The sequence below is a fragment of the Nannospalax galili genome, unplaced genomic scaffold (genome assembly GCF_000622305.1).
Source record: "Nannospalax galili isolate Female #2095 unplaced genomic scaffold, S.galili_v1.0 scaffold305, whole genome shotgun sequence".
NCBI classification, from domain to species: Eukaryota; Metazoa; Chordata; class Mammalia; order Rodentia; family Spalacidae; genus Nannospalax; species Nannospalax galili.
In genome coordinates this window covers 1490514-1518070 of record NW_008356258.1, presented here as the reverse complement: position 1 = coordinate 1518070, position 27557 = coordinate 1490514, and the positions used below count along the sequence as shown (strand labels likewise).

The 27557-nt window shown below is 40.0% G+C and overlaps 1 protein-coding gene across 7 annotated transcripts in view; it reads left to right on the top strand.

Moving 5' to 3' along the window:
• Sh3d19 (SH3 domain containing 19) overlaps positions 1–27557 on the top strand; it is a 197262-nt gene that overhangs the window by 161637 nt on the left and 8068 nt on the right. For 6 of the 7 annotated variants that reach the window (XM_029556737.1, XM_029556736.1, XM_029556739.1 and 3 more), the window contains 10 exons: positions 2876–2988; positions 8243–8304; positions 9307–9571; positions 13081–13149; positions 13319–13459; positions 17759–17831; positions 19561–19691; positions 21874–21932; positions 25425–25627; positions 26042–26094. In XM_029556737.1, coding sequence (XP_029412597.1) covers positions 2876–2988; positions 8243–8304; positions 9307–9571; positions 13081–13149; positions 13319–13459; positions 17759–17831; positions 19561–19691; positions 21874–21932; positions 25425–25627; positions 26042–26094 — 1169 coding nt within the window. The remainder of the gene's footprint in view (positions 1–2875; positions 2989–8242; positions 8305–9306; positions 9572–13080; positions 13150–13318; positions 13460–17758; positions 17832–19560; positions 19692–21873; positions 21933–25424; positions 25628–26041; positions 26095–27557) is intronic. The other variant, XM_029556738.1, reaches the window with a different exon arrangement.

Sequence of the window (27557 nt, the reverse complement as noted above, 5' to 3'; positions counted from 1 at the left end):
TTCATGTGTGCAGTTAGTCAGCAATATGACTTTCTGTTTTTTAGATGCTGGGGTGGAATCTGGTGTCTCTCTCACAGTTACCACTAAGCTATCCTTGACCCATAATACAACTTTTATACTTAAATCTACTCTCTTGTGTCAGTGTTCCCAAGACCACCTCCAAGTTTGATGAATCATGAGGACTTCTCACAGGACTCAATGTATAGTTGAATTCATGGCTCTGATTTATTACAGCAAAAGTAAATGAGGCAGAATCAGCAAAAGGGAGAAGGGAGAAATGGGGTAAGATGTGGAAGAAACGGAATATAAGCTTCCGAGAATCGTCTGGTAGTCACAGAGAGCACACTTCAGTCTCCCTGCAGAGTTGGGACAACAAATGAAGTGTTGTCAAGCAGAGAAACTTTTTAGTAACTCCTTGTTGAGTATTGTTATTGAGGGCTAGTAACATAGCCACCTTTAAAATTTTGATCCAATACCATCTTCTGACTTCTTCAGGCACTGTAATTCGTGTGGTGCTCTTACATATATGCAGGCAAAACACTCATACACATGAAAAAGTAAGTGAAAAATATTTTTTTTAAAATCTGGAATTAACAAATGGCTCCCACTGAACCCGTTTCTTCTAAGATAGCCTTGCCCAGGGTACCCGTATCTGCTTCTTAGCCGCCCTTCATGCCTTGGCTCAGATGTCACGTGTTCTCAGTGATAACTTCACTAACTGTATTAAATTTTAAAACTGTATTAAAATTCGGGGCTGAAGAGATTGCTCAGTGGTTAGGAGCACTGCTGCTTTTGCAGAGGACCGAGGTTCAATTCCCAGCACCCACATAGATTTCCTAACAACTATCCTTAACTCTAGTTCCAGGGGAATTCACTCTGTTCTGACCTCTGCAGGCACTGCACAACACTGTGCACTTAAATGCATGCAGGCTATACTCATATACATAAAATTTTAAAAAATAAAAATATATTTTAGAAATTGGAACTCTCCTCCCTCAAAAGCCCTCCATACCCACACCAGATACTCCTGTGTCCCTTCCTGCCAGTAACTGTCCTCCTCAGTCCTCACATTACTGCAATAACTCTTAAATATTTCTTGAAGCAGTGAAACATGAGTCATTGTTTCCTTGTTAGAATCAGTAACATTCAGCAGAGGGAGGTGAGCAGGAAGCTTCTGTGTGTCTTCATTCCCAGAGCAGCCCTACCTCTCATGAAGAACTCCTGCCAGTGTCTAAATCATTTTTCCCAGTAGCTGGCCTGAGTATTTTCCTCCCTTTGAGAAAGTTTTCCTGTCTGTGGATAAAACAGGAACTTGTTAGAGGTTTTTCATGGGAGATGAGGTGGCAAGTGTTCATCTGAACGAATGAGAATTCCATGTCCTTCCAGTGGCTACACCAGACAGTGTAAAAGGTGACTTCAGCCTCCTGCAGTGCACAGCAGTCGTCCCCTCACCAGGTGTTTTAATTAGCTAATTAAACGTAGTCATCTTTGTTTCCTTTAAAATAAATTGAGAGTACACTATTACTGAGATAAGGATGTGGTTTGGATGTAAAAATACTGTTTTTTTATTGAGGTTAATTACGTTCATTGATCTAAATTAATTAATTAGAAAACATTTAAGTTTTTGTGGGTTTTTTTGTATGCGGGAAGATTGAGTACTCCACCTGTGAAGCAGCAAGTCTTATTAGAATCACAGGCTTTCGGGCTCAAGACTAAGAACAATAACAACAAACTAACAATTACTGACATTAAGAACTTAAGTAGGGGCTGGAGATGGGGCTCAGCAGTTAAGCGCACTGGCTGCTCTTGCAGAGGACACAGGTTCAATTCCCAGCACTCACATGGTAACTAACAACTGTCTATAACTCCAGTTCTAGGGAAATTCAACACCCTCTTCTGACCCCACGGCCATTGCATGACATGGGTGCGCTTGCATACATGCAGTCAGTACACTCATACACATAAAATAATAAAATATTTTTTTAAAACTAAGAACAAAAAAATGAGTTACTGACATTAAGAAATTAAGTAGTTCACTTATGATTTTCTTTTTTTTTTTTTCTTTTTGGTCTTTTAGAGACAGGGTCTCCCTGTAGCCCCAGCTGGCCTGGAACTCACAGAGATCCACCTGCCTCTGCCTCCCGAGTGCTGGGACTACAGGCATGTGCCACCACACCCGGCTCAGTTATGATTTTCTTAATTTCAGTTTCTTTATCTTTAAAACAGGCAAGATGCTTTCAGTATGGCATGCTCTGGTAATACTGTCTGTGGAGATGCAAATGTTCTCTGTGCTGGCCAGTGTGGTAGCCTCTTTCCTCAGATGGTAGCTGAGTACTGGAAATGTGGGTAGTGTAAATGAGGAACTGAAATTTCTGTTTTATTTAATTTTATTTTAATTAAGATTTAATTGTTGCCAGGTGTGGTGGTACACGCCTTTAAGCCCAGCAAGCCAATCTCTCTGCGTTTGAGGGCAGTCTGGTCTACACAGCAGGTGGTAGGCCAGCCAGACTTACACAGAGAGACCCTGTCTCAGAAAACAAACCAAACAAACAAACAAAAGATTTAATTGTGGCTACCAGCTACTAGTGGTCTAGACAGCGCCTGCATGGTGGTGATTAGAATGTATACAGTGCTTAAGTTAATGCTTGGCACATTGATTCTCAAGAAATGCCAGTGTTATCACATGTATTAAAAGTAACCGATGTTAACTCATTTGTCAGTTTTTTAGGTTTGCTGAGAGTGCGTTCTCATTCTCTGAACCGCTCATTTGTGCGGATCTTTTATATTAGCCATTTTCCTAAGGAATCACGATAGTTCATCTGTAGAGTACTAAGACTAGACAGTGCTAGTGATTTACTGGACTTTTCCCCTCTAGGTTTACAAGAAGATCCACAAAGCCCCCCGCCTCTTCCTACTGAAAAACCTATTGGAAATACTTACAGTACACGGTCTGGAAAACTCAGTAATGCTGACAGAACAAGACAATTGGTAAGTGATCAGGACAGGTTGTGTTAGGCTGAAGACAGAACTACAAGCTAACCTTAAGTGCTCAGTTGCTATATAAATAATTTTAACATTTGTTAGATTTTCTGTTTTTGTTTTTGTTTTTATTTTTTTGAGACAGGGTCTCACTGACCTGGAATTCACAAGATCCACCTGTTTCTGCCTCTGAGGTCCTGGGATTAATGAAGTACACCACCACTCCAGCCTACCCCTGGGAGGCAGAGGCAGGCGAATCTCTGTGAGTCTATCTCAGCCTGGACTATGTAGCAAGTTCCAGGCCAGCTGGGGCTACAGGGAGACCCTGTCTCAAAAAGACCAAAAAGGAAAAAAAAAAAAAAAAGGAACTCAATTATTAAGCTTCATGTACTTACTTCATATTAAATCTAGTATTTTAGAAGTTCCTATGACGGACTGGGTTCATTTATTGTATTTCATTATAAAATAATTTGTCCAATACCAATATAATGACATTGCCTTTTAAACAATACTATAATAATAATAAATTATTAAAACTTTCAAAAACATTTCATATTTGTGGAAATAGATTTAGTCAAATTGTGAATTTCTATTTAAAATGCCTAAGTAATAACATTTTAGATAAGTAGTCTAAGAAGTTTTTATCTGAAATTTAAGGAAAAAAATTTAATTAAAATATAATGCTTTTATTCTACAGTTGTTAAATGATATCCAGAAAGAACTTTTGTGTATATATTTTAAATTTTGGCCTCAATACTGTCCTATTGTGCATTTTAAAAAATTTCCTCCTGGTAGGTGATCTTTATGACTTGTTTCAAGAGAAATCAATTCTCAAAAGTCTTTAAACCAAATTTTCAGTTCAGTTTTTATAATAGTTTTACTTCGTGCATTAACTGTGCTTATCATGCAACCAAACCTATCTAATCATCTAGTGAAGAGACATTTCTTTGAAAAAGACATTAAATTAAATTAGCCAATACCAAGTTAATGAGATTTTCTGTAGAACGAATTAAAATTTAGTGATCATTTGTATTTTCAAAGTACTTGATAATAAATTTTTATTAAAACTGGCCCAAAGAAGAAGGCAGTGCGCCTGGTACTGTAGTCCAAAGCTGCTGTGGAGGGGTAGGTGCTTGGGAAGATTAGAGGCTTCTACTCTTGAAAGGAAGAGAAGTGATGAGCATGTGCATATTGTTCCATGAGTGATGGGCTTTATGAATGACAATGCTCCATCAAAATACTAGGATTAGTACATGTAGTGTTAAGCAGTCCAAGAATAATGCCTATGTTTAGGGGAAAAAAACAAGAAAAGGAAATTAGAATACAGTAAACCAGTTATGACCATGCCTTACATGGACACCATGAAAATCCTGCCCTGTGCTGTTCACAAAGGGTATCAGCCGTCCACACATCGTGCAGACCGTAAGAGACACGCTGAGTCTGAAGGAGAAGGGATGAGGGAGCAGAACACAAATGCGTGGTTTGCCTAAAGTTATATGTATGGATTTCTGGAGACTGAGGTCAAAAATATGCCTAAGATAGTTCTTTTGAGAATTATAGTTACTGAAAGTCTTTCAGGCCTTAAAGCTATAGATGAAGGTCTCTAGAAGGGACCAGTAGAGCCCAGGAGGATAGATACTCTTTGCCAACTTGACCCTTTTGACAAAAGCCTGCCACAGGACAAAAACCCTCTACTGTTTCTCTTGAATGAATGCTGGAAAGCTTTTCATCCCAGGTCCCGAAGCTCCATTTGACAAACTTCACATTCTTTACTTACATGATGGATTCTACGGTCCCATCCAGAGTGACTGGAGCCATTCTGTCAGAACAGACAGTGAACCCTGTTGCCCATCGAGAGAGCACAAGACTCAAAACATCCCCTAAAGAAGCCAGCAGCTATGCAGAGAACCAGGAGATGCTATGTAGTACCTGTCAACATCAGGCATACAGCACAGAATTGTATGTGCTGAAGATGAGCTGACTTTAGACTCAGGACATAAGAAGCAGTACTGACTCCTAGAGAAAATACCTGGAGAGGCTGCACAGTAATTCCACCAATTTCAGCACACATATATGTGGTCTTGGGAAAAGGAGAAATAGCTGCCTCTTTTGAAAATACACAAAAATAGGCGCTGGAGTGATGGCTCAGCAGTTATGAGCACTGGCTGCTCTTACAGAGGATCAGCGTTTGGTTCCCAGCACTCACAAAAGCAGCTAATGCTCCAGTTCCAGAGGATCCAGCACCCTCTTCTGGCCTCTTTGGGTATTGCATGACATGGTTCGTTTACAAGCAGGCAAAACAAACACATGAAATAAAAATAAGTAAACGAAAACAATTCAATTAAAATTATACAAAAACCTGAAGAATCTCTGGGCATGGTGATGCATGCCTATAATCCCAGTACCCCAAGAGGCCGAGACAGGAGGATCATAAATTCCAGACCAGTCAGGGGAGGGGGCCAGTGATTATTCTAAAATTAAAGTAGATTTCTAATGCAGATGATTGAAAAATTGCATCTAGGGGGATGGAGAGATGGCTCAATGGTTAAGAACACTGGTTGTTCTTGCAGAAGACCCGGGTTCGAATCCCAGCACCCACATGGCAGCTAACAACTGTCGGTAACTCCAGTCCCAGGGGATCCGACAGCCTCTTCTGACCTTCACAGGCATTGCATGACATAGGTGCACCCACATACATGCAGGCAATACACGCATACGCATAAAATAAAAATAATAAATTTTTTTTAAAAATTGCATCTATAGCCGGTGCATGCCTTTAATCCCAGCACTCAGGAGGCAGAGGCAGGTGGATCTCTGTGAGTTCAAGGCCAGCCTGGACTACATAGTGAGTTCCAGGACAGCTGGGGCTACAGGGAGAACCTGTCTCAAAAAACCAAAAAAAAAAAAAAAATTGCATCTATAGAGACAATACAAGCAGAAAAATAAACTCTGTCAGGGACTCAGATGCTCAGCAGAACACATAAACAGCAAAGTTCAGGGATGTCAGAACTAGAAAAATCTGCAAAAGATGCAGAAAAGCTTCACATCATGTGTGGACTATTCGAATAAGAGGAAATCTCTGATCAATGATCTTCAAAGGCTGTGGGCAGAACCTGGGCACCAACCCAGACTTGAGCAAACACTGACCAACACATACAGCACACTCTTCTCGGTGTTTGGAGGATGTCATGTATGGCAGTGCCTTCCAGGATGTGCCTTTTTTTATTACAGCTTGAAATTTGATAAAAAACTGGGGCAATTTGCCGGGTGTGGTGGTGCACACCTTTAAACCCAGCACTCAGGAGTCAGAGGCAGGCAGGTCTATGTGAGTGCAAGGCCAGCCTGGTCTACATATCGAGTTCCAGGCCAACTGGGGTTACATCATCATCATCATCATCATCATCATAATAATAATAAATAATAATAATAGAAGACAAAACCTCTACCCAGAAAAACTACAGCTAATATTTGGCTCAAAATTAGTATCATATGCTATGTATTTATTATAGCACATCCTGTAATATATACCTTCCCATGCCAAAGTTATATATTAATATTCTTGTTTTTAATTTCCCCTAATTATTAAGGCATTTCATAACTAATTCAGAGAAAAACCAATAAAAAGTTCTCCTTTCCTGTAATTGTTTGTTTTAATTTTAAAGATGGCCGAGGAAAGACATGCATTTTATCGAGGCAATATGGTCAGGAAGAATTACAGGCAGCAGCATGTTTATAATGCGTGGGTTATATTCTGGAATATTACAGGGTTTATGAGCTGGTGACTTGCTTCACTTCATTAAGTGAATTCATTAGTGAAACCAGGTTTTAAGGGCAAGCTTAATTTGTTTTTAAAAATGAGATTTAAAAAAAATTGAAACATGTTTAAATTATCATAGTTATTAGCAATTAATCATTTGGTATTTAAGGAATGTTATAAATAGCATACACTAAAAATCATGGAAGGAAGTTGTAACTTATTTGTTATAGGGATTAAAAAGAAGTTTGAATTTGCCCCAAGATTCTTAAGCTATAATTAAAGCCCCTTGATTAAATAAAAAATAAATAAGTTTAATGCTGTGTAATTTTAAAGGGCTAGAAAATTTTCCCCTTGAAGTCTTAGAGAAATACTATTTTATGGGTCTCATGTTGGTGTCTTTAAAAGTAAGAAAGCAGGTCTTAGTAGGAAAGTTTTTCAATTTTTCTTTTTTTATTATTTTTATTTTACGTGTGTGCAGTGCCCAAGGAGGCCAGAAGAGGGCTTCATATCCCCTGGAACTGGAGTTAAAAGGACCATTGTGAGCTGCCATATGGGTGCCAGGAACCGAACTTAGGTCGTCTGCAAGAGCAGCCGATTCTCTTAATCGTTGAGCCATCTCTCCAGCCCCATTTTTCAGTGTTTCAGTTGGATACGAATTTAGAACTTTTCTAAAAGAAAAAAAAAAAAAATTGGCTTTGAGATCCTTGACCTATGAGGCATATAGGAAACCTTTAAACAGCGCAGGAAACCTTTAAACAGCGCAGCCTGAGTCCCTTCCCTAAAGAATTCTCCCAATTAATCGCCAAACTCCCAAGTTCTTTTGTCTGTTAGGCTAACACTTTCCAAGTAGACTCTTCTGTCTGACCTACTCCCCTTCACTCCTACAAGTCAGCCCATCCAGCCCGCTTCTGGGTGGCACAAGTGCCCTTCTTCTTGCACTTGTGTTTCTCCTCACATGCCCTCCTTTCAGGACACTCCTTAAGCTTCTTCATGTTCTCAACTCCTTCTAGCTCAAAAGCCGCTCTTAATGTTGGAACTATCCAGGAAGGAAATAAGATCTGACTGTTTAAAGTAACACAAATAATCACTTCATTCCCTGTGTTTAAACTCAGGACTGTTTGTTTTGTACAAGTGCAATGAAGAAATACCGTATATTTCTTTTAATTCCCTGCAGTGCTGGCTTAGAGTGTCACTGTGTGACCTTTCATGATTTACATGTTGTCCCTCATGTCTTACTGTGAGCAGAGCCAGTGGTACCACTGTCCAACCTCCACAGAGTACCCTGGTTCCCTCCTCTGTGTTTTCACTTGTATCAGGATGTGGCTTCTTCAGGTAGAACTGAGTGATGAATTAATACTGCTTAATACTTGACATTCTTTGCAACTGTTTTCTATAACTCAGCAGCATTTCCACTTAGAGACTCACCCAAATAGTTGTCCCAAGTTCCTCCTGCAAGCTCCTGTTTTAAGTTAGTCTTCACTAAAAAGCATTCTGTGATACTTGTAGGAACCAGACCATGCCGGTGAATCAGGAGGTTTGGTACAAGGACCCCCCAGGTTGCCACCAAGGTAGGTAAAGTATGGAAAAAGCTAAAGGAAAATTATTTTCTTAGAGGTCTGGTTCTTTTTTCTTTTATTATTTTTCTCATATCATCCATACCCAGGGCTTTGAACCTTAGATCTTGTTTTAGAGAGAAACTCACAAATCTATCCAGGCCAACAGCCTGCTTGTGACAGCAGGTTATGGGAATCTCTGATCTTTTCTTCTTTTAACAAAGTCTGAAAACTTATAGAGCCACAAACATGAGTCTCTTTTATTTTTCTTCAAACAAGTAAGACAACTCTCCAAACCTAAAATAACTCCACTTCTGAAATCTACACACAAATACCCTCCCAGTTAGGAAAGGTGAGCTTGCTTTTCAGCCCCTCCACAGTGAACTCAGAGGTGGCCTGTCACTGGAGTTCTAGAGCTATCTGAACAAAAGGCTGGAATGCTTTCAGAAGACCTTGCCATGTTGAAATTTATGACAATTTAGCAATTAAGGGAAGGCTTTCAGAGTAGTTGTTCCATCCCAATTTTGGAACTAAGTTTCTTTAGGTTAATCTAAATTAAAGTAATGTGAACATTTAGGGGATTTGAGTGTTCCTTTTCTAATCACACAAAAGACATATACCTGATAGCTTCTTATATGTGAGCTTTTTGTCTCCAACTATGGTGGAAAGTACTTAGATCCCTAAAATAGTCAGAATGTTTTTAAGAGCAGTGGGGGCCTTAGAGAGCTCCTGACAGTAAATGCTTGTTTGTCGTGAACTTATGAATCTCTAGTGCAAGATAAGAGGAACCTTGTGGCATTTCCTCTAATAATACAATGTTTAATGCAACAGTCATTTACTCAAAAATAGCATACCCTGCAGATTTCAGTAAATTGTATCCCACTAGCAGAAAAGCTCCGTGTGTGTGTGTGTGTGTGTGTGTGTGTGTGTGTGTGTGTGTGTGTGTGTGTAAGAAAGGATGGAACTGAGCCCAGTTCAGTTCAAACCACTGACTCATGGCTTCACACTGCCTTTCAGACCTGTACATGGAAAAGCCATTCCAGTGTGGAAGCCTCCTCCCAAGGGGGCCCCTGAGAGGCCGCCTCCCCCTAGATTTTCTGCAACCAAAACATCAAGTAAAAAATTGCCTTTTAATCGATCCTCTTCTGACATGGATCTTCAGAAAAAAAAAAGTCACTTGGCATCTGGGCTCTCAAAAGCTAAGAGTCAAGTCTTTAAAAACCAAGATCCGGTGCTACCCCCTCGCCCCAAACCAGGACACCCTCTCTACAGGAAATACATGGTAAGTCTGGATTTTAAAAATATTTGTAGGTAAGAGGTTGATCCTAGGATAAGTAAGATCTATAATCCTTAGGAAAAGGTGGTAAAATAGAGAATATCTCTTGACATTGAAAGGGCCTTAGAGAAGCAGACCATAACCAAACCAGGTCTTGGCAGGCTGTCATTTTTAGGAGAAATACAAGGACAGAGAAAACCAGTAAACAAGGATTGTAATTCACTATCTCGTTGGCCAAACAGAAACCCGGAGAAACCTGATCCAGTAGGGCAGATACCATAGTTTATCTCTTGGTATAATTTGTACTTTACAGATGCTTTGCCCACTGTGACTAGGATTTAAATGAAGTAGAAATTAAGTTTTCATTAAGATCATTGATTTTCTTACATTTTTTTCCATTTTGTAAGCCTAATTATCATGGTCCATTTAATAGGTACTAGTTAAAAGTTTTTATTGGTAATTGAGATAGTTAAGTATTAATTTTGTTCTCTTTAAATGTTCTTTTATCAAATGAGTTTTCCCTGAGTTTCCTACAGATGAAAACCAGAGTTGATATGCTTTCTGTGTGGTATGGTTAACCAGAAAAGATGAAACCATTAAAATGATAAGGGGACAGGACTGTTTGTACTTTATAAACAACTGTGTGACAGTTCGGCTCTTAACAAGCACAGCAGTGGTAATTTTAGTCTGTTCTGTACGTCCATCAAGCCAGAAAGTGGTTTCTACTTTAATCTATTTCAAGCTTTGATGAGAGAATAGACAGATAAACAGATAATGTGCATAACCATTTAAATTCATGAGCCCCTTTGTTTCTCAGTCTTTTGACTAAGATCAAATATAAACTGATGAAACTTTAATTACCAAAACCCAAGGGACAGATCTGTAGGATAGACTTCTTGGTAAATAAATTAAAAACAGTAATTGGTATATATTGAAAATTATTAGCTAGGCACCGTCAAAGAACATTTTATATATTCCATATATATGTGTGTATGTATTTATTCCTTATATAAACCTTGTAAATTAGATACATTGTTATTATTATTTTCATTGTATAATTAAGGAAAATAAAACAGAGATTTAAGCTAGCTAGCAGTGACATCAGGATTTGAACACAGAACAGCTGAACAGCTGGCACTGAGACCATACTACTGACCATTTTACCCTGAACACAGTGTTACTAGTTGTGAGGTCTCTGCTTGCTTTCACTGTCCTGTGCCAAGATCACTTACCCAAGGGGAGCCAGGCTTAGGGTTTTTTTGTTTTTTTGGTTTGTTTTTTTTTTTTTTTTTTTTTGTCTTTTTGAGACAGGGTCTCCCAGTAGCTGTCCCAGAACTCGCTATATAGACCAGTCTGGCCTTGAATTCACAGAGATCTGTCTGCCTCCCAAGTTCCCAAGTGCTGTGATTAAAGGCATGCACCACCACACCCAGCTTAGGATTCTTTAATACTTTATTGTTTTTATTTTATGTATATGAGTATATTGCCTACATGTATATCAGTGCACCTATGTTGTGCAGTGTCCCTGAGGTCAGAAGAAGGGGGTCAGATCTCCTGGAACTGTAACTCCACATGGTTGTTAACTGCCCCCTGAACCTGGGCAAGAGAAGCCAATGCTCCTAAGCAGTGAACCATCTCTCCAGCCCCTCATTTAGGATTCTTTTTTTGTTTTGCTTTTGTTTTTTGTTTTTATTCCAAAGAGAGGTTTTTGTTTTGTTTTGGTTTGGTTTTGGGGGGGGGGCTTTTTGAGACAGAGTCTCCCCATAGCCCCAGCTGTCCTCGAACTCACTATGTAGACCAGGCTGGCCTTGAACTCACAAATCTGCCTGCCTCTGCCTCCCGAGTGTTGGGATTAAAGGCGTGTGCCACTATGCCTGGCGAGAGGCAATTTTTAACACATTTTTCCAGAAATAACTTAAAGGAGGTCACATAAAAATATATACACAATGAAGTTTAAAGGGGGGAAATAGGATTAAGAAATCAAAGACCAAAGGATTTGCCAACATGGGGTCAACTTTGGTAGAATAATGAAGACTTCCGTTAGCTCTGTTCTTTTTTTTTCTTTCCTTTTCTTTTTGAAAATCCTAACTAGTCTTGCCAACAGAGAATACGGTGGTGGTTTATTTACAGGAGTGTCCCCCCCCCCCCGCCACCTTTACAGCTCTGCTGGAAAGTCCACACTCAAATATAGATCCTGTGAGTTCCCAACAGCCTCACAAAATGGCAAGAGAGGTGCCTTATGTATTGGCTTGTATATTGTTAGCCCCTCCCCGACTTGCAGCTAAAGTCGACTCATTGGGTAGGAGCCTTGACTCCTTGATGAGCATGGGAAGGAGGTGTGACTGTAGCTTGCCGGCATAGTGTTGGAAGACATTTCCAGATAACACTTCACCCCTTCCTCTGGCTCTTACATTCTTTTTGCCATCCTCTCCTGCAAAAGTCCCTGAGCCTTGGAGGGGGTGGTAGGTGTGGGATGATCTTCCTTCCATTGTGGCAAGGCACTGAACTTTCAGGTCTCTGCATCATCTGTTTTCCATGGGCTACTGGCCTATTTCCATGGGATTCTCACTTAGGGTTCTTAACATAGCCGTATAATGTTAAAACATTTAAGGAATTCAAAGAAATTAATAAGTTCAAAATGATAGTATATACTGAGTGATACATCTCGTTATCAAACAAATCCTTAAATCCTTAGGCCAGGCGTTCTGGCGCTCGCCTTTAATCCCGGTGTTTGGGAAGCAGTCAGATCTCTGTGAGTTCGAGGCCAGCCTGGTCTACATAGTGAGTTCCAGGCTGACTGGGGCTACAGGGAGACCCTGTCTCAAAAAGACAAAAAAAAAAATCCTTAAGTCCTTCTTTTTTTTCCTCCTTGGCTTATACTACCATTAAATGTGTACCAGGAATCTGTATACATTGGGAGTCCTGGGCTCTGAGGAGATGTGGAGAAGTGATACTACTCAACCTAGTTTTACATGTCTTTGCTCTTGGGTAACCTAAACCCAGGTAGCCTCCTTCTCTGTGTTTTAAGTGAGTATCTATATTATGTAGAACTTCTGACATGTACTCATCAGCCAGAATTTACCAAGGTAGGGTACAGAAGCCTTTGGACAGGGTGGAGTCCAGGTATAAAAACCATTATAAGATCACACAGCTAAGAGACCAAAAAGTTACTGGAGTCAGGCAATGAAATGGGTTCAAGAAGAGACAGATACTGGGTACCAGGGAGACTACAAGGCAAAGAGAGTCAAGCACTGTAAAGAAAGCTTCAAAGGGAATCTGAGGCCACATTCATCCCTTGTGATCCTGTGGGCTCAACTCCATCCCTGATAGCTTTAATGCCCATGAGAAATGGCTGGCCCCACTGGATCCAGGGCACAGAGAAGCTTGTTTGAGAATTTAACTGCCGAAGATGTCATACTTTAGGCACACATGTCATATTCCTAACTGATCAGCAACAGGTGAGGGGGTTTTTTCTTTTTTGTTGTGAATAATTCTGTTATTGGTTTACATTTAAGATGTCCGTGCCTCATGGAATTGCCAGTGAAGATATTGTCTCCCAAAACCCTGCAGAACTTTCTTGTAAGGTAAAGTAGAGCTCTTTCTTTACTGACTGATGCAAAAAAAAAATTGCTGCCCTCTGTTCCTGCTAGTACACATTATTAAATGCTTTAGGCTCCAAAGATTAAAATGTGGAAAAGTAATAATGTTTTATTAAATAATAATTGCTTCAGAGAGTGGTATTGTACCTTACAGCGTGGGGATGTACTTGTGATCCTGAAGCAGGCAGAAAATAATTACTTGGAATGCCAAAAGGGAGAAGGAACTGGCAGAGTTCACCCGTCTCAGATGAAGATTATCACTCCTCTTGATGAACATCTTAGAAGCAGACCCAATGTAAGGAATTGATATTGTATGGCTCTCCTATCATACATGGCTACACATTTCATGAAACTATTAATTACATCTTCTCATCCTCAGGTTTTTTTATTAACACAGGTATTTTAACAAGAATGAAATAGGAGCAGTTTACTCCATTTTTAGAATAAATAGCTTCTGAGAGACTTGCCACTGCCATCCTAATCACTTTGGTAGAGGCTGCAGTCTGCCTTGCCTCTTCATGGCATGATGACTTGTGGGAACTAGAAGTGAACTCACTCACTCATGAAATAAATAGACTTAATATAAACAGGCGTGGCTTCTATAATCCCAGCACTCAGGAGGATCAAGAGTTCAAGGTTATCCTTGGCTATATAGCAGAGTTTAAGGCCAGCATGGGTTATATGAGACCCCTGTCCCCCCCAAAAAAGGGAGCCTAATGTAAACCTCATTTCTCTGATTTTAGTTCAGTAAATAATGAAATATAATCCAGTATCTCGGGTCACAATTTAGACCTAACGACAACAAATATGTGATGTGTAGAGCCTGGTAAGATACAGTGATTAGTGAAGGTTTCTTAACACTGCTGGGGACTGAGCTCAAGGTCTCACAGGTGCTACTGTTCATCACTGAGCTGCACCGCTACCCTCAGCATTTTTTTGAGGCATTTAACCCATCCAGTTAAGTAACTTGTTACTTAATCTACCATAGATGAAAAATAGTACTCACCAGTCATTCAACAAAAGTAAAGAATTTGGTGTGTGATTCGTACTAGCTTCCATAATCTAGTCTAATTCTTCTAGGAAAGCAGTTTATGCTTTTGAAGTTTGCTAAGCAAATAAAAAGTGTGTTTTGGGGAGTAGAGAAGAGACGTCTTCAGCTAGCTGCGGCTGGCATCTGAAAATCTAGCTAGTTCACACAGAAAAAGTTCTCCATTCTCTCTGTTTTGATATGGCATCATCCATCTGTTGTAGCGTCCTTCCTCTCTCAGAACATGCTGTTGGTAACCGTTGGAGTTATGCTGCCAAAAGCTATCCTTTTCAGAAAGTGAAAGCTGTGTATTAAAAGTAACTCTTTTATAACAGTCCAGACATTTTCTACTTTTAAGCATCGATTTTTCATCTTGTGCTATAGATTTGCAGAGAATTGGCCTCCAATGGCCACTGTATTGTCTCTGTTGGTAACAATGAAGTGAACTCTCCTTTTAGGTTTTTGGATTTGTGGGTATTGTTACAGTTCTTAAAAAAAAAAAAAAAAAAAAAAAAACTTGGGTAAGCACTTGCCTATCTGGCATGCCCTGGTTTCTATCCCAAACACCAAAGGGAAGAAGGAGGGAAATCCTAAAGTGTGGTATACCTTCCCCTAACTTGGTAAACAGACAATATTAAATGTATCAATTGTGAGTGATTCCTAAGGGACTGGTCATGGAGAAGCAGAGGACTGTCACCACGTGGATTTCAGGAAGCTGAGTTTCTTCCACCAGGATGGGTCATCATTTAACTCTCGAAGATTCATTTTTCAAAAGATGATAGCACCTGGCATTTATTTTAGAATTGGCATTGTATGGTCCCATTTTGTTTAGGAATAGGTAAATAGATAAGGACAGAAAAGTAGACTAGTGTTTACCTTGATTGGAGAGAGGGTGAATGGGGAAGTGACTGCCGATGGGCAGGTTCTGTAGCGGGTCATGAGAATGCTCTAAATTTAGATTTTGGTGATAGTTGGAAAATTCTACGAGTATAAAACCATGCATTTAAATGGATATATTTTGTTTTATGTGAATTATATCTCAGATGTTTAACAAATTAAATGAGCTAATGTTAATGCATATAAGGTATTTACCACAGTGGTTAGAGCACAATAAATGAGAGGTGGTATTACTTAGTCTTAGTTGTATAATAACAGTATTAGCAATGATATAGAAAGACCTTCAAAATAGCTTACTTAGATTTACCTACCAGATGAGCACATCTCAATGGCCGAATCTGGGTTGTACGGCCTCCTTGTGGCAACTCTAGCCGACCTGTTCCAGCTGATGAGCTGCATTGCTCATCATTGAAGGCAGAGAAGGGAAACTAATTGGACGGCTCACATCTTTCCTACTCTCTCACACTTGGGTATATTGAGTTCTTTGGTCTGTTTGGAGACTCATGTTCATGTTAGATGCAAAGTAAATAGATCTCTGACTTCACTTTTTCCAAATCAATACTTATCCAGCCTAATACAACTTATTGAATAGTCATTCCTTTCTCTGTGAATGTAAAATCAGGAAGAAATAAAAATCACATGCACACACCACACACACAATTAATTATGTAACTGACAGTTTTAAAGCCACTAGAAATCTAAAATACCCACAATTACTGAAACTCCCACACTGCTCATTTATTTAGACAAATGCATCGAGCAGGCGCTAAGAAAATGCTTGTGTTGCTTTAGGGAGCTGATAAAGAAATCCACATCCGCCATTACTGTCTTGGCCTAAGTTATGTTTCTGCTTACCTAATTTAAGAGAGCACAGTTTGCCCTGTAATGCATTTTGGTTAAGAAAGCAGATGAGATTCAAGAAAGGTCTGTGCACCAGTGCCGCAGGGCAGGAAGAGTGGGCCATTCTTCGCAGTGCAAGTGATCAAGGGACAGAGTTGAAGTACTGGAAGATCCCTGTGGGGATAAGAGTCACTGAAGGACATAAAGAGATAAAGAGCACAAAAATCTGCCTTCATTTATTTCATAAGTTTGCCAGTGTTGAAGAATTTTAAGTTATAGCACAAAAGTACATCCCCCAAGAACTGAGGATGGAGTGCTTACTTGAACTAGCATGTGTAAGGCCCAGCACCACAAAAATTAAATAAACAACATCCTTGAGTTGGATTTGATGATGATGATGATGATGACGACGACGACGATGATATAGATAAGCCTGTCTCTTCATATAAAGAGAGTAAGAGGCTGGAGAGATGGCCCAGCAGTTAGGAACTCCTGCTGCTCTTGCAGGGGACCTGGGTTCAGTTTCCATCACCCACATGGAGGTTAACATCCATCCCTAACTCCAGTTCCAGGGAATACAACCCCTCTTCTGGCCTCCATGGGCATTGCATGTACATGGTACACTTACATGCATGCAAGCAAAACATTCATACATATAAAATAAAAATTAATTGAAAAATTTAAAAGACTGGGGCTGGAGAGATGGCTCAGTAGTTAAGAACATTGGCTTTTCTTGCAGAAGCCCAGGGTTCGAATCCCAACACCCACATGGCAGCTAACAACTGTCTGTAACTCCAGTTCTACGGAATCCAACAGCCTCTTCTGTCCTCCGCAGGCATTGCATGGCATGGGTGCACTTATCTACATGCAGGCAATACATGCATACACAGAAAATAAAAATATTTTTTTAAAAAATTTAAAAGCTAAGAAGAAGCTAGGTGTGGTGACACACACCCATAATCCTAGCACTCAGATAGTTGAAACAGGAGTTCTGGGCTACATAGTAAGTTCTAGGCCCGCCTGAGTAAGACTCTGTCTCAAGAAACAAACAAAACAAAATGAGAAAGAGAGACAGGGGGAGACAGAAAGGCTGGCTCTAAGTTTAGCAACTGCTTGTCAATAATAAGGTGTCCCTCTTCAGCCTCACCCTCTCTAGCAAATCCAGGCCACTGGATAACTGGACAGAGAATGCTATATTCTCTTTGCTAATTTTCTTAGAATTGCTATTGAATAAACCACTCAGATTAAATAGAAAGTCCAGGCATGGGAGGTAACATTGCTTTCAAATTAGAGAAAGCATTCAGTTAAGTGGTAATAAATGAAATGGATTTTACTTTTGTGAATTATACTTCTGTGGAAAGTCGTTAGCTCCCCTCATCACAAAAAGAGAGCACATAAATGCAGAAATTTCTTCCCATCTGAATAGACATAACTTTGAAGGCTCTTCCCTTACAGTTTAGTACTGTTCAGTTGAAGGGGAGAGTACCCTTGAAAAGCAAAGTGGTAAAAGATGATCACTTTGGAGAAGGATAGATACTGTGATCTTTCGCTTTTCTTTCCTTTTTAAAATTAAAACAGTTCCATTTGTTTTACTTTCTTTAAAAACAGAATGCTTAGGGATATTACAATTAAGCTTTTGCTGCCCCCCCACAAGAACACACTCTTTTTCAGCTTGACAATTCCCTTGTTTAGCTTATCTGTGTGGTTTGCATCTAGTACTCTGTGTGTGTCAAGAGGACTTTAATAAGAAAAAAATAATGGTCTCAGAGTGAATAGTAAACCCAGCATATGTCCTACACACTTCATTCACAGCCCTGTTTTCCTCCCTAGGATTCCGGCCACTCACAGAAGCCTGTAGACAGTGGTGCTCCTCATGCTGTGGTTCTTCATGATTTTCCAGCAGGTAAAGATGTGAATAATAAATTGATGGAGCTGTGGGATTCAGAAGCAAGGAACCCTTCCTGGGGTAGCCTCTCAGAGACACCCTTCTTCTTTTCCTATACCTGGAGCTGTCATCTTGTCCATCACCTCTTGCCTTCAGGAGGAGCACCTATACCTAGTCAGTCCAGGAAGCTTAGCTCAAAACCCTTGCCTTGGAAAGGAGGGCATGTGTTCCCCATACAAATGAAAAAGAGCCAACTATCTACCAGCTGAAAACTTTAACTCTGATTGTGATGAAATTATAGCTCAAAATAACATCCTCCAGGTGATGAGGATAGAACATTTACTTGCCTAGCATTCTGATCAAACTAATTCTAAATTTAAAAACAAAGGTTTTGGGTTTTTTTTAAATGTGTGTATTAGTCACTTTTCTGTTGCTGTGATAGAAACACTGACCCAAGCAATTTATAGAAGGAAGAGTTTATTTGAGCTTATGGTTCCAGGGGAATTACAGGCCATCATGGCAGGAAGGCGTGGTGGCTGGAGGTGGCTGGAGCAGGAGCAGCAGAAGCTAAGCTCTCACATCATCACACAGGCACAGGAAGCAGGAGAGCAACTGGAGATCTGGCAAGGCTTAAGAACTCTCTAAGCCCACCCCCAGTGACGTGCTTCCTCTAGGAGTGCCACACCTTCTAAAACCTCCCAAAACAGTGCCACCATCTGGGGACAAAATGTCCAAATTCATTGAGCCTGTGGGGGACATTTTCATTCAAACCATCACAATGTGTCTCACCTACTGTGAGATAAAAATTAAATTTTGATAATCATTTTTAAGTTATCCTTTATATCCAAGGCTATGAATAGAAAAACTTTATATTTAGAACTTTTTATAAACTTGGCAGATTAATTTTTATTTTAGTATAAATAAATTTTCTTGTTAAAGAGCTATAGTACTCCCTTAGTTCAAATGGTTTTTCTTTTTCCTTTTTTTTTTTTTTTTGGTATTTTTGAGACAGGGTCTCCCTGTAGCCCCAGCTGGCCTGGAATTCGCTGTGTAGACCAGGCTGGCTTTGAACTCACAGAGATCTGCCTGCTTATGTCTACGAAGTGCTGAGACTAAAGGCGTGCGCCACCACACCCAGCTAGTTCAAATGGTTTTTAGCGTGATGGAGAATCATTATTAACAATGTCATACCATGTTTATAAAGCCCTTTTTGTGTGGAATATGTTTTCAGCAAGGGGTTTATTTTGGCACAATAGGAATCCCCTGCCTGCACAATGATGCGTTTAAAGCTATATTGTAGGTGTTTCTAATTTGGACAAAACCACTAACATTAAAAAAAAAAGGGGGGGGGCTGGAGAGATGACTCAGTGGTTAAGAACACTGACTGTTATTGCAGAAGACCTGGGTTCGAATCTCAGCACCCACATGGCAGCTAACAATTGTCCGTAACTCCAGTTCCAGGGGATCCAACAGCCTCTTCTGTCCTCTATGGGCATTGCATGACACGGGTGCACTTACCTACATGCAGGCAGTACATGCATACACATAAAAATAATAAATAAAAATTTAAAAATAATAAATAAATAAATAAATAATAATAATAAATAAGTTTGACGAGTAAAATTTAGTCAATCTCAGAATCAAAAGAATTTACTGCCTCCCTGGAAAGAACTAAATGATACTTTGTTCATACTTTAATCAAATATTCAGGGTGATTTATCATGTATAAACAAATTTCATATTACAGAGCAAGTTGATGATTTGAATCTCACAACTGGAGAAACTGTTTATCTTCTGGAAAAGGTTGATGCAGAATGGTACAGGGGGAGATGCAGAAACCAGACTGGCATATTTCCTGCCAGTTACGTCAGAGTCATCGTGAGTTTTCTTTATGTTATTTGGTCATACATTCAGTGGCACAGTGAGACTTGCAAGTGAGAAGCTTTGAGTTCCCCTTCTCTGTCTTCTTGATTCATTCATCGTTTGGAAAATTAAAAAACAAACATTTGTACTGCACAAGACCAGCCTGACCACAGTCAGTCATGGAAGGGAGAGGGGTTCGCAGGGCCCTAGGCCTTACTACTGAACTATTGGCTAGATAGATTCTGGGAGAGGGGAACCATTACCTTCATTTGTATACCCACTGCTGAGCACACCAGGCTCCCAGCCAGGAGCTCCAAACTCGTGATCATATAAAGAGCCCTGGTGAAACTCAGTGGGTCACAAACAAAATAGACATGAACTGGAGAAAGGAATTTGCAGGGAAGAGCAGGGGTAGACGGGGTGCTAAGGAGACAAGAGGCGGAGACGAGTGGTCAGTATGTGTTATGCACATGTGTGAAGCTGCCACAGAAGAATTTTAAAATGATGAAAGAATTAAAAAATAAATATTGAACTAGGAGTAACTTAAAAAAATAAGCATTTAGCTAGGTAACAACTGAATATTATATTTGAGATCTTAGGATAAAATACAAAAATGTTGTCTGAATTCTAGAGTGAAGGACTACCACAGGACATTGGGTAGATCAATTATTCTTGGAGAGTTGTTAAGCAATTAAGGATTTATGTTAATTCAGTTAGTGAACATGAGTTAAGTTGGTTGGTAATTGACAGTCCTGCAGTGATGTTCTTTGAGGTAGGTCATGGTACCATGTCAGTTTGAGAATACTAAAATACTTTCACTGGAGATAGTGGTCCATTAATGGTTTTTCACCTAATAATTTCAAGTCTGATTAGAGAAAAGTATATAGAGGCATCAGAGTTTTATATTGCCTAACAGCCTGACTTGTGAACATACAATAGTATGTTGAAACCTTTCATGGTAAGCCTGGATAGCTATGAAACATAGGGATAAAACAAGATGGCCCTTAAACACTTACATCAATAGGAAAAATATGACTCACTCCCTGATATAAATTATTGATACTATGAAATATCAATAAAGCTAGCTTAAAAGTTAAAAGCTTATTTCAAAGGAGAAAAAGCCAATAATTTTCCATTATATCAGAAACTTATAAAATCGAAGTTTAACAGAAAATCTGTTAAAAATCTTTGAATAGAAATGAGTTTGAGTCTTCTGGATTACAAAATGTAGGTCTTAAAAACTATCCAGTGTATACATGGCCTGATTCCCCAACCACATTCTCTAAATTAATATTAAGAGTGATGTTAGTTTTAGCACTCTTCCTCATTTTTCTTCCACCCAGTGTAGCAGTACTTTAAAAAGCACAATTACCACACTGAAATCAATCATACCCAGTCTGCCACATTATTGGTATAAATGTATTTCTAGCCCACAAGTTAAAAAATTTGTTTTAAAACTTCCAACTTACAGAATTTATCAAGAAGGGCACTGATTTATTTAATATAGACTTCGTAGCCACAATTAGTTTTAGACTGGATGCATATGGACCAAGAATTTTGTTATGGCCAGCTCAACTGAGCCCTGTAGACAGGTATCATATGAAGTGCCTGGCATTTAGTAGATGCTCACTTAGTACAAAGTTCTTTTTTCTTACCCTATTTACATTGAAGAGAAAAAAATGCCCTGAAGTTATGAGCATGGAGACAAGCCACAAGTTTGATCAACCACTTCATCTTGGGATCAGGGAAGTATTGCAGAATCCTGCCCTTTATTTGAATCAGGCAGTGGTGCTGATGTGTGATGACCTGGTGGCTAATTTCTATCTTAAGTTCCTCTTGAATAAAGTTTGGAGAAAACTCAGGGATAGAATGATAGTAAAGTGCTCAAGGCAGAAATAAGACTGATTGGCTACTCAAGGGCTTCATGAGAGCATCTCCCACCCCTTTTAGATAGGGTCTCACTGCTATAGCCCAGGCTGGTCCTCATACCTCAGCCTTCTATGTACTGGTGTTACAGGAGTATACCACTACACCCAGTAGTATTTTTTTCCAGGATGTCCTAGTGTTTAGCACCTGTCCTAGCAACAGTTAGCTTCATGGCTTAGTTTCAATCATGAGTTTCCTAATTATTTGGCCCTCAATTTATCTTACCCAATTATGAAAAACAAAAGTGTTACCATGATTTTGTCTTTACTAGGTTGGTATTCCAGAAGGAAGAAATGGGAAAAGAGAATCATTTTCATCTCACTCCGCTAAGTAAGTTTTGTCTGTGTTCTGTCGTACAAAACACAAAGGAGAAAGCAGTGAAGAAACCAAGCTTAAACATTCCCATCCTGTGACTTTACTAGCTTAAAAAGTGATGGTTGTTTGCTGGCTGTGTTGGTATAGGTCTTTAATCCCAGCACTCAGGAGGCAGAGGCAGGTGGATCTCTGTGAGTTCAAGGCCAGCCCTGTCTCTATAGTGAGTTCCAGGCCAGCTGGGCCTACAGGGAGAACCTGTCTCAAAAAGACCAAAAAAAAAAAACAAACAAAAAAAAAGTGATGGTGAGGATACTGGAGACGAGACACGGCTAAGGGGGACACAGCTAAGGGCACGTACTGCTCTTGCAGAGGACCTTAATTTGGTTCCCAGCACTGATATCAGGTGGCTCACAACTACCTGTAACTCCAGCTCCAGGGGATCTGATACCCTCTTCTGACCACTGCTGGGACCTGGACTCATGTGCATGTATCCCCCTACATACACACACACATAATTAAAAATAAATCTGAAGCTGGAAAGATAGATCAGCAGTTAAGAGTACTTACCTCTCTTCCAGAGGGCCTGAGTTTAGTTCCTAGCACCCATATCAAGTAGTGTACAACCACCTGTAACTCTAGCTCCAGGCATCTGACTCCCACTTCTGACCTCATGAGTATACACATATGTGGCATACGTACACATAAATTTTTTAAAAATTAAAAATCTAAAAAAAATGACAGAACTTGCAGCTATCTCACCAGGTAACACACTTGCCACCAATGAGGCAAGCTTGGCAACCTGAGGTCAATTCCTGGAATGCAGCTGACTCCACAAAAAATCCTCTGACCTCCACATGTGCACCATGGTGCCTACGCACACACACACACACACACACACACACACACACACACACACACACACAAACTAACAAAATTTAAAAGATAATTTTAAAGGTCTCATGGGTTACAATTGTGATGAAGCATTGAGGTAGAACTCAGTGTAGCCTAACAGGCCCAGGAGCTTGGGTTCCAGCCTGGCGGGGGGGGGGGAACCTATGATGAAATTGCAGCAGGCTGGGCTGGAGAGATAGGTCAGCAGTTAAGGGCACTTGCTGCTCTTGCAAAGGACCCAAATTCAGTTGCCAGCACCCGTGACAGGTGACTCACAACCACTTGTACCTCCAGCTCCAAGGGATCAGATTTCTGACTTTTCTAGCCTCTGTGGGCATTCACACACATGTGGAATGTGCATACACACACACATGTACACACACAAATGATTTTTTTATTTTTTAAAATATTTTATTTATTTTTATTTTATGTGTATGCGTGTATTGCCTATGTGTAGGTGAGTGCACCCGTGTTGTGCAATGTCTTCGGAGGACAGAAGAGGCTATCGGATCCCCTGGAACTGGAGTTAAGGACAGTTGTTAGCTGCCATGTGGGTGCTGGGATTCAAACCTGGATCTTCTGTAAGAACAACCAGCGTTCTTAACCACTGAGCCATCTCTCCAGGCCCACAAATGATATTCTTAAGAAAAGAAAATATAGCAGGTAGAAGCCAGCCTAAGCAGCCCTCCACACAGGCCTGGGGACACAAGAAAGCAGAGTCTAGCCAGAACTTCCCCTGGCCTGGCCTCGGCCCGCAGAGACGGTTTTGTCATCAATGAGTTTTAATTTGGCCTTCTGGTGCTATTAGCTGGGATTAAAGGCATGTGCCTTTTTTATTTTATTTTATTTTATTTATTTTATTTTATTTTTGTGTATAAGTATATCGTCTGCATTGTGTATAAGTGCACCTGTGTCATACAATGTCCTCAGAGGTAGGAAGAAGGCGTCAGATTCCCTGGAACTGGAGTTACAAACAGTTGTTAGCTGCCATGTGGTGCTGGGAATCAAACCCAGGCCCTCTACAAGAGCAGCTCTTAACCATCTCTCCAGAGCCATCTCTCCAGCTCCTTATGTTGTTTTGTTTTTAAGAACTAGATACAAGTGAAGAAAGAGTTAAATTGAAGGGATCTTCTGTATGTCTAAAGACCTTTCCACGTGTTTATATGCCCTTTTATGCATCATTGTGACTCTTACATGATTTAAAGCCCTGACACAATGCAGCTTTATATTCTAGTTAAATGAGCAAATTAATAAATTCACTACGTGGTAAAGACAGTAAGCCTGTCTTTGAATAGGTCAGACATAAGGAGATATTCCCAGGGGATTGGAGAAAATAAATGCAAGTGTTAACACAAATAAGAAAACTTTTGATGCCACAACATTTGGATCCTACTTCAGTTTCAGGTTTTCTACTCTGAGCAACATGTAACGTGGGAGCAGGTTGAATTTAAAGTGGGCTTGAACATCCATTGACCGCTGACCTCACCTAAATCAGACTTTGATTGCAGCAAGGGCCAACCTTTCCTCTTCAGACAGTTGGTTCTCCTTAGCTTTCTGCTGCTGGAACGTTCCTTCTGAGGTCTCAAATCAAAGGTTTGGTATTAAATCAGACCTAGAGGCCCAGTTTTATCTTTGCTTGTATCTTATTTTCAGTCAAAATTGCAGATCCCTTAAGGATCATTCCAAGTCTCAGAAATGAAGCCTTTTGAAAGGAGAAAGAAAATCACTTTTTAGAGCAACAAAGTTAGTGGAAGATTATGTGTTTTGCAACGCCAAGTTTCAGTTTTCTTTGAACCATCTCCTAATTTGTCAGGCTGTTCCTCTACATCTTTAGTTCACTGCTAGATTCAGTGCATATTGAGCATCTCTTCTGCCCAGCCGATGCCTGCTGCATGCTGCCCTGATTCTTAAGCAAGATGTTTTGATGTCTTGCCCTGAGATTCTCAGGGGGAGTACTCCTGTACCCAGCATATTGTGATTGAAAGGGTTCAGACTGGGCCATGGATTGCTTTGGCACAGGGAAACAAACACATGGAGTCTAGGGAGATTCTGTAATGAAGTAAAAATGATCAAAAGACAGATGTGCCATGTAAACTAACCACTCAGCTGCTTATCTGGAGCACTGCATATACACCGTGTCCTTGAGCTTTGGCCTTTCTGAGTAATGGGTTCTCCATCTAAAATAAGCATTGTCTTTTAACTGGGTTACATTCTTTTTTCATGGAAATTTGTTTCATAGAACGAAGATAACTTGTTTCATAGTAAACACAAATAAATATTGAAAGACTGAACGAACGTTAAAAAGTATTTTAAACCGGGTGTGGTGGTGCACGCCTTTAATCCCAGCACTCGGGATGCAGAGGCAGGCAGATCTCTGTGAGTTCCAGGCCAGCCTTGTCTACATAGTGAGTTCCAGTGACAGCTGGGGCTACAGGGAGACCCTGTCTCAAAAAGACCAAAAAAAAAAAAGTATTTTAAGTTCTAACTAGAGAATACTTAATTCTATTTTATGAAACGTTTCCCAATTCTAATTGAAAACAAAGCCAATTAAGGTCTGTCTTTATTTATTATTTTAAATGCTCTTTAGCTTAATCTACAACCATGTTCTTTATTCAGGGGCCCAAGATGTGTAGCTCGTTTTGAATATATCGGAGACCAGAAGGATGAGTTAAGCTTCTCAGAGGGAGAAATAATTATTCTTAAGGAGTATGTGAATGAGGAATGGGCTAGAGGGGAGATTCAAGACAGAACTGGGATCTTCCCCCTTAACTTTGTAGAGCTTGTTGAAGATTCTCCCACATCTGGTGCAAATGTTTTAAGTAAGTATGGATGCTTATTATGTCATAGCCTAATTTGAATTAACCAATAGTATAATACTTACTTAAGAATACTTACCATATTCTTAAGGTAGAAGGAAAACTTACTTGAAATGGTAATTTGGGTGGGAGAGCTGCTTTTATTGTTTCAGATATTTAGCAATAGCTTCATATGAGAAATGGCAAAATCTTTTGACCAGAAGTGGACTGCACAGTTTATTAATGTGTGTTCTGGTTGACAGTGAAATGAACAATCCTGGGAGGACCTATATGTCCAGAAAGCATGACTGTCACTTAAAGAGACTGGTCTCGATCCCAGGCTTGTCACTCTCACCCCACCTAACAGTTTCCTCTAATACTGTGGTCTTTTCATCTGACATTTTAATGTGTGTGTGTGTGTGTGTTTCTTTAATATAGGCACAAAAGTACCACCAAAGACCAAAACCGAAAACCCTGGCTCAGGTTCTCAGGTAGGTTGTGTAAGTGGATACTTGTAAGGATAGTCAGAGTCCACTCTGGCAGAATATTCATACTATAATTATCAAAAGGAAATAGTAGAAAATCATTTTTCATATTATATAGCAAATGTTTGTGATGAACTAGATGGTTAATATAATAGTGTGTGCAGACTTTATGCAGACCCTGATAGAAACTGACAGGACACAATGGTATGCACCTGTAGTTGCAGCTCCTTGGGACGCTGCAGCAAGAGGTTTGCTTGTTCCCAGGAGTTCAAGGCTATAGTGTGTTATTCATGTCAGGTGTCTACACTAATCTGGACATCACGATGGCAACTTCCTAAGAGCAAGGGACCACCAGGTTCTTTGTGCTGGTCAACAATTGCATCCCATCGGTAGAGAGGTCCCACACTCCAGCCTAGGTGATACAGCAAGACATCATCTCTTAAAAGAACAAAGACAATAAATGAAGAAGGAGTCCTTCTTGGTGGAGCACACTTGTAATCCCAGCACAAGGGTAGGGGTGGCTTTCACCTATAATCCCAGCACTCAAGAGGATCACCACAAGTTCAAAGCCAGCCTGGGCTACATAGTGAGTTCTAGGCCAGCCTGGGCTACCAGAAGGAGAATTGTCACGTAAAATAAAGAAAAGAAAATGCAGATACAGACACAATTGGAGAATTGATTTATAAAGGGTATAGTACGGAGCTGGAAGATAGCTCAGTAAAGTGCTTACTATACAACATGAAGACCTGAGTTCAATCCCAGAACCCATGTAAAGAAGTCAACTGTGGCTAGACATGGTGATGCACACCTTTAATCCCAGCACTTGGGAGGCAGAGGCAGGTAGATCCATGTGAGATCAAGGCCAGCCTTATCTGCATTTCAAGTTCCAGACCAGCCAAGGCTACAGGGAGACCACCCTGTCTCAAAAAGACTAAACCAAAAGGTCAATTGTGGTGGCATGCATTTATAATCCCGATAACTGGGGAGATAGCAAAGGCAGACCTCTGGGGCTTGTTGGTCAGCCAGTCTAGCCTGATCAGTGAGTTACTGGCCAGTGAAAGACCCTACCTCAAAAACAAGATGGATAGCTCCTGAGGAATGACATGACACCCAGCATTGTCCTCTGCTGCCACATGTACTCACACACACACGTATGAGCACACTTACACATACGTGTACATACATACAAAAAAGGGGAAAAAGTTAAGTGGCTAATACAGAAAAAAATACTTAGCCTTATTAGTAGTCAAAGAACTATATAATTAAATGTCAATAAAACTCCTTTTAACCTTCCAGTTAACAAAGACTTAATGTAACCTAATAATAAACAAATAATTATATGCATATGAATGTAAAAAAAATGAGAAAATACAGATTATTCTGACTTAGCACCTTAAGAAAATGTTAAAACATGAGATGAGATTTCAGTCACAAAGATCATCATAATAGTATAACAGGAAAAAGTTGAA